Genomic DNA, 8,050 nt, shown 5'->3' with positions numbered 1-8,050 from the left:
TTTGCCAGCTGCTGTTTCTTCAGGTAACTACTCTCCAAAGTGCAGACCCTGCACCCTTTCAAGGGGCTCTTGCTTCCTGATTTGTTGTATATTCAAGACCCCTTCTCCACTGCTGCTGCTGTCATCCCCATCCTCAGCTGACTCTTGCAATGTGGAGGGCAGGCCAACCTGCTCAGCCGGAATGCTGGTATCTGCAGTTCTCTCATGCAACAAGGACTGTTGCTCACATGAGTAAATGACTTGTCCGCCCTGTGCATCCTCAGAACTGCTAGCACTGTGACTGCTCCCATGCACCATTCTGGAGAACCTCTGATCATTCAAAAGATTCTCCTTACGTCTCCTTCACACGAGAAACAAATTCACGTGTTTTTCTCGCGTTGCGGCAATGTTACAAATCGCATGTGTGTGAAGCCCATACTTTCTATGGGTTCCTTTACATTTGTGATGTGTTGTAGCTCGTGATATTGCGAGTCATAAACCTTGCAGGTTTCACCATATGCACGTGACTCATGAGGTTTTGTAGGCTATGTTCTCCTATGGAGGCTTCCTCTCTGTTGCATCGCATCAAAATGCGGGTTTTTTTATGCGGTGCGATGCAACTTTGACCGTAGGAAATCCAACTGTCAAAGTCTTAAACTAAGCCCTAGCTGCAGGGAAAAAAAAACAAAACATCACCTTAGAAGTGCTGTCCGACTCTGCTGCATCTTCTTCCCGATCACCGGCACTGGTCTGCATCATCTTTTCTGGCCGGGGATTAAAAAATCCCCGCATCCTGAAGGCGCTACCTCTGATTGGCTGAGCGCTATGACGCTTAGCCAATCATAGCCAGTGCTCAATAAATCATTGAATAGCTGTGATTGGTTCAGCGGCTGGTTTCTCTGATTGGCTTAGCATCACAGTGCTCAGCCAATCAAAGGCAGTGCTTTTTCAGTCCCCTGCCAGAAGAGATGAGATCGGAAAGAAGATGCAGCAGAGCCGGACAGTACTTCTAGGATGATGGTTTTTTTCCTGCAGCTAGGGCTTATTTTGGGGGCAGGGCTTATATTTCAAGCACCCCCCCCAAATGCTCGCAAGTGGTGCTACAAAAGCGCTGTATTGTCGCGAGAAAACAAATATCCCACGGACAACTGATGCGATTTTCTCACGCTGATATTGTGTTTCCCGTGTGAATGAGGCTTTAAAAGAGCTACTGTCTTGTAGAATTCTCTCCATTTTTTCCTTGTAAGAGTCAATTACCTCCTTACTGGCTTTAATCTACTTCGTGATGGCTATTTTGTTTGTATTATGGGGGGGGGGGGGGGGGGGGGGGGGCTCTGTCCATTTCACAACGGGCAACATGTAGCTCCCAGCCTCCTTATATTCCTGCATGCTTATTACGATGCATGATGCCATATCCACTGCATATTCGTCCTCTGCAAGAACCCCAGCTAACACTTGTATCTGGTTTTGCAGCACTAACCTGTGTTCATTTCCTCCAAGAGGGTCAGGGTGACATTACTGCCATCCTAACCAGATCTTCTCCCCGTCTCAGGTTTATTCCTCCAACCGATGCTGGAGGGAGTGGGTCCGGGAGTCCATTGCAGATGGAAGTCTGTGAATGAGCCACAGCCAGTTCTCAGGAGCGCTCACCCCAGCCATCCACTCCTCTCAGCAACCAGAAGTAGACTGCGATTCTGGACTAGCCATCACATTTGCCTGACTTGAACCCCATAGAAAATATTTTATAAGATTTGAAGGCAGTGGCAGCACACAAACCCAAGAATATTAGTGAAGCGTTGGCCATTGCCCATGAGGATTGGGCTAGGATTCATCGGGAGCGCTGTCAGCAGCTGCTGTCTGGCTAGGCATCACATTTGCAGCAGGTCAGAACAGTAAAAGGTGCTCTAATAAGTACTAAAGGTGCTTGTCATGGAGGAGTTGAATAAGTCTGAGACTAGTGGCCATTAAGGCCTCCTGCACATGGGTGGGTCAGATTTCCGCAGCAGAGTTCAACTTCGTGCAAAGCCTGCTTACCTATCCAGCGTCTTCGCCTGTGCCATCATTGTGCCGGGCAGCATATGCGCAGTACAGGGGACGCCGTGCCATCACTATGGCGATGACATGGCCTCTTGTGCTGTGACTGTGCCGGCCAGCGCATGCGCACTTGAGAGGACGCTGCGCCGTAGCCATAGCGATGACGCGGCTCCTGCGGCCATTCTGCAGTGATGATTGCGGAATAGCCGCGGCACGGATGGCTTCCACTGACTTTAGTGGAAGCCGGCTGTGTGTATCCCACGGCAAATCGCAATCAATTTCCACTCGGCAGGAAAAAAAAAAATATATCACATTTTTCTATAATATCATGCTATGGGCTGGATTTGCTGTGGAATCACTTTGATGGGATAAGCAGCATCTGTCACAAATAAAAAACAAATGGTATCTAATGAAGCCCCCAACACTGGACAAAACTGTCCTATTAACACCAAAAAGTATCTCTGAACGCTTTTGTGCAGAATTTTTCTCCAAGTTATTGACACGATGAAGAGTTTATACAGAATCTTCCACTTTGATTCGCTGCCCCCACACCTTTGTTGTCCTAAAGACCTTTGCACTGTTCTATTGCACATCAGGTTGCTCCAACATGATGCAGCCACATTACAGAGGTTTGAATGGTCCGGTTAATCGTTCGGGCCACTTCAGCATCCAGAAGTACAGAAATACTTCCAAGCCTTCTATTCCAACTTGCACACAGCTGTTCCATGCCCATTAGGCCGGATTCACACAAGTGTAGGAGTATTTGCATCCACATTTGCCAATCCGGCCTCAGCCTTCAGAATAGGAAATGAGTGTTTGTTCATAGATGACTAATGGCATCATTCTAGGGGATGCAGAGGTAATAGTTGTACCTTTTATCTAAAGGTGTTCATTAGCCCTCCCTGCTGCACATTGGAGGTCCAAATACTTTGATTTAGTCCTGTGCACTTCCTGTCATTACCATGGAGGCAATAGCCTATATCACAAGCACAGAACTGTGCAATTGACACATCTAAGGATCAGGCAGCTCAGACATCTTAGTAAATACTTATTCTGCAAGTGCAGATCTAGGCTTAGAACTCAACATTGTGAGAATTGTGTGTTAACATTACTCATGTCAATAGGGGGAGTTCTTACAGTCTCAGTCCACATTCTGGCTGCTGCGATGCATACAAATTGAACAACCCCCTTTTAAAAAAAAAAAAAAAAATGGATTCTTCAGCATAGAAAAATTAAGAGGCCAGCTTATACTCCCCTGCCTGCACTACCAACCGGGGCTGCTACAATGTGGACAGAACCATTTGCTCCTCCTGGTTTTGACTTAGAAATACTGCTGTGTGAGAGTGGTTATATGGAGAATTTATCAATCCACCTATGCCAGGTTAATGCCATTGGCAGAGGAGTGTGGCGACACCTGGTGCACTCCTTTTGTAAACAATAAATAAATTGCTACTTTGATTTCATACCACATTTGTCTTTTAAAAAGGGGTTTCTGGGGTTAGAATATCACTACTTCCAAACACAGCACCACCCTTGTCCATAAGGTTGTGTGTGGTATTGCAACTCTGCTCCATTTAAGTGAATGGAAGCAGAGCTGCAATGCCAGACAACACGCGGACAAGGGTGGTGCTGTGTTTGGATGAAAGCAGCCATTTTAAGATGGGTAGGGTTTAGGAGTGGCATCATCTACTGCAGTCCCAAAGATTTACTATAATCCTGCAACGGGTGTAAACTATAGCGCAAGTCTATACCAGCTCATAATTGGCGTTGGTGTACTTTTATGGTTCACAGACAGGGAAAAGCTACACCAAGCCTCTTAATAAATAAGGCATGCCTTGGTTCAGCGTGAGACCAGCATATGAGAACACCACTCTTGAAAAATCAGAATCTAAGTGTTTTTTGCTCAGATCAATGATACATGTAGACCAGGAACAGCAACATAATGCATGCTTCCTAAAGAAATGTCTCATTAATGACAGACAACAATCATCAATTGATACTTTTTATTAATGGATGTTCAACTTGTATAAAGAATATAAAAAGAACCAAAAACCTGTAAATTAAAGTTTAAAGAAATGAAATTTCCAATAGCAGATTGGGGGCTGCAGGCAGGGGTCCACAGGCACCCAAATTACCTTTATCCACCACTAGTGAAATGTGAAGATAAAAAAAAAATTACTCATCCGTGTAGCTCCTCCCACTTCTGGCCTTAGTAGTCACTGCTCACCTGCTGAGTTCCTGGTAGAGTGATCATGTGACACCCACACGATTGCTGCAGCCAGCAACTTGTCTTGGCGATCACGTGAGCACTCTACCTGGAAGGGAGCGAATCACCTGTGGGGCACCAGCACTCAGTGGGAGCCCCTTGTAGGGCATCAGCACTCAATGGGAGCCCCTTGTAGGGCATCAGCACTCAATGGGAGCCCCTTGTAGGGCATTACTATTGAGTGAAGGCCTACATGGTGCATTATTACTGAGTGGTAGCCTGTGACGGGGATTATTACCGAGTGAGAGCCTACGTGGAGCATTACTACTGAATGGGTCAGGTCTATGTGGGACATGAGAAGTGGGACTTATTATGTGCTGCCTACAGAGAACACAAAAGGGAGGATACTATTACTGTGTAAGTCACCTCAGGTGCTATTAATACCATCTATTGCACAATGGATGGGGAGATTATGTGGAAATTTGTAAAATGAGGATTTAAAGAGGTCTGTGTGTCAGGTTCTGCAGACAAGTTATGGTCAGGAGAGGTCATCATGACGGTCTGGACCAGATGAACGAAAAGGGAAAGTGAACGACTCTAGTCGGAGCAGCGGTCACCTGTGATCATTGGACATAATGTTACTGTAATCTTTTATGTGGTCTGGAAAGTGCCTGTGTAGAACTAGTACATATGATATAACTGATATATGGTCACTGTTTTTTAGGACTATTAGGGTATTTTCACACACACAGCAGATTTGCTGCGGACATGGGGGGGCCAGAAGTTGCGTGAAGAGCCCCGAGCCTTTGGTCCCCTTAATCTGCCACTGGAAATTACTTCTATAAAATAACACCCTGCAGTTATAAATGTGGCGTGAAACAACTGATGGTGTGTGCAGGAGGTTTATTTTTGGTATGTCTGTTAACAAATAAAATAGGACATTTATATAAATAGGATGCAATATTTACAGTTATTCAGGAGACAAATGTGGACACATTCACTCAGGTCAACATCGGTGCAAATTAACTAAACCTTATAACGAAAAATGTTTGCCGACATTTAGGCGAAGGGTTCCACACCATCACACCATCACCCATAATCTGAAGTGGGGGTACAAAAAAAAAAAAAAAATTATGAAACCGCAGTGAAATTTCAATGTGTGGGACCCTGCCGTCACTGCGATTCCATTGTTTCATAGTGACATTGCATCGCCTATCCTTCATAGAATTGTATCCAGTTGCCTCAAAAAGTGACCCTCCCGTCCCAAGGCCAAAATTTGTCCCAGGATCAGAAGCAATGAGTACCATTACCTGTCAATCTCCCTTTGCAGCCATCTACCCCGCTTCATTGTCTTTCACGATAGCCACCCCTGTCACTATCTGATGAACACTGGGCATCGGCAGTCTGAAGCAAGATATGCTACCGTACTTCCTAATTCGCCAGTGCTTCTCATATGAGTAGTGCTGGCCAACCAGAGCAGAATGCATTTGGTCGTCTGGAAACTGATGCAGCCATCTTGAAAACCGAAGGTTACCCTGCGAGTCAGCACCTCCTAACACTAGAAGGGGAGAGCGGCAGGTAATATTACCCCCTCCGGTCATGCCAGGGTTGGAGGGTCAATTAAATGTGTTGAAAGGCCCGCCTTTCTACAGTAAGCTCGGTCAAACTATTTACCTTACAAACTACGATAAGTAGAGATGCTGCCACACCTAGCACTGACTTTTCATAAAATGTTACCCATTACTTAAGATACTAAAAGCAAGCCTGCAGACCCAGAAATCTTCTCAAATCAGGTATTTTAGATTATTGGAACATATTCACACATATAGGGAAGTACACAAGCAGTCAGATGAAGAGTTAAAACAAGGTCACTGGTACTTAAAATGCCCATCTTTGCTTCACGTTGAAGCAAAAAAATTAGCTTGCTTCGTAAAACTAAACATCTTCACTTCTAATCCTTCTGCCTATAGCATAGCTTCTCAATAGACATGCTAGTTAGTATATATTTTCTCAAATTTGCCAGTTTTATAGCATTTTTTTACCCTTTTTTTTTTTCAACAAGGTAATTACATGTAGGTGCTACAGATCCAAAATGTTAGTTGTATAGCGATACCGTATAGTACAACCCGATCCCCTACTCTATTATAGAAGCATAGGATTACAAAAAGGAAGAAAAGAGATCACTTTTTTTTATTAGATCTGTTCTTTCTTAATCTCAATCTTTTTTGCTTTGGGGACGAGGAAGACGTTGCCATCTTTTGTCTGCTGAAGGGAGTACTCCTGAGGAGAGTACGGCTTGCCATCCTCGTCACGGAGTTTGCTGAAGACGTCCATGTACAAGGTTCCGAGTTGCTTTTTCAGAAGTCGAAGGCTGCTGTTATATTCCCCCTTCTCAGCAAGTAACTGCTCCTTCTCATACTTCAGCTTGTCTAGATCACTTTCCAACTCCACGATGTTCTCCATTTTCCTCTTCCGGCAATTCTGAGCTGCTACTTTATTTTTGCCTCGCCTTCGGATATCTCGAATGAGAGCAACCTGAGCCTCGTTGAATTGATGCTTAGACATTAAGACAGTGAAGTCATCCACAGGAAGATTAACTATTTTATCCACAGAGAACGGTACTTTCAGAGCTTTCACTCTTTGCTCATCTCTACTGAAACGAGCTTCCTGGCGACTTATGGACTTGTCTTTTGTAAAAGGACTCTTGCTTTGGCCAGGTCTAACCGGTAGCTCCTTCTCTGTCGGGTTCTGAGTTTCTATGTCAAAGGATGTGTCGTGCGGTACAAAAGGGGAGAGGGCATAGAATGTGTCGTCTGTAAACGGCACGTGGAACTTTTCTGTTGGATTCTGATGTACATTTTCAGTTGTGCTATCCATATCTTCCATTTCAGCATCACTGTAACTATAATGTGCATCTCCATAAATGGGGGAACCCATGGACTGGCCAGGCGATGTAGAACATGGGCTTGTGTTAATGGAGATCCCTGAATCAGAGTCATTAAATTCTGTTGGACTGTTCTCATTAAAAGCTTTACACAATGATAAGTCTGTGATATCAAGAGATTCATTTAGAAGTCCGGTGAAGGATTGGCCTGAATTGTCTGTCAAAGGCACATTGGTCGCTTTAGGATCAATAAGGGAAAATATATCATCACAAAAAGTTTCTACATTGAAAGTTGAATTTGTGTTTACTGTGGGTACATTAGCGGGAAAAGAGTCTACAAAGTCATTTGAGAAAACAGGACCGGTGTCCTCTGCTGGTTTTTCAATGTTCAGCAATGGATCGTGAAACACGTAGTTTGGCGTTTCCATCATGGCTTCTGAATTCGGATACAAGCTCAGGTCAACAAGGCTGTCGATCTGATTGCCGAGGCACTGCAGAAAAAAATATAAAGGAAAGAATGTTAACGTGGCAATGCACTATATTCAGATATTTCCAACATCAAGATGTCAAGGCCAAAAACAGAGATGTGATGAGCCACTTGTGTTGCTGGAGGTCAGTAAAAGAAACTCCAACCCCACCAAAAAAAAAATTGTCTATGAAGCGTATCAGTTTGTATGCAGCAAGAGTCGTGTAATATGGTAATCATTTGTGGGTGCTGCATCATATATAGGTTTGAACCAGAGGCTGGTACCACATGCAATTAACAGGTCAATCGCCAACAGGTACCGAGTAGAGCACTCAATACTGAAGAATAAACGTTATTCTGCAGTACCGACTGATTGGTATCGGGTCCCGTGCACATCGAGGAGGAGGCTGCCACATCGAGATCCTGCCACCACCAGTCATGTATGTTGCTGGTGGGGGGGCAATGGGGAATCTCAAGTGGC

The 8,050-nt window shown here is 44.6% G+C and overlaps 1 protein-coding gene across 1 annotated transcript in view; it reads right to left on the bottom strand.

The window, feature by feature from the left end:
• Positions 1–4,001: 4,001 nt before the first annotated feature.
• The window catches only part of NFE2L2 (NFE2 like bZIP transcription factor 2), a 28,086-nt gene continuing 24,037 nt past the window's right edge, over positions 4,002–8,050 (bottom strand). The window contains exon 5 of the mRNA XM_066575787.1: positions 4,002–7,594. Within this exon, the coding sequence (XP_066431884.1) occupies positions 6,413–7,594 (1,182 nt within the window). The 3' untranslated portion in view covers positions 4,002–6,412. The remainder of the gene's footprint in view (positions 7,595–8,050) is intronic.

This window comes from Eleutherodactylus coqui, chromosome 8 (assembly GCF_035609145.1).
Source record: "Eleutherodactylus coqui strain aEleCoq1 chromosome 8, aEleCoq1.hap1, whole genome shotgun sequence".
NCBI classification, from domain to species: domain Eukaryota; kingdom Metazoa; phylum Chordata; class Amphibia; order Anura; family Eleutherodactylidae; genus Eleutherodactylus; species Eleutherodactylus coqui.
Note: the sequence above shows the minus strand (reverse complement) of the source record. Positions and strands in the feature narration are given on the sequence as shown.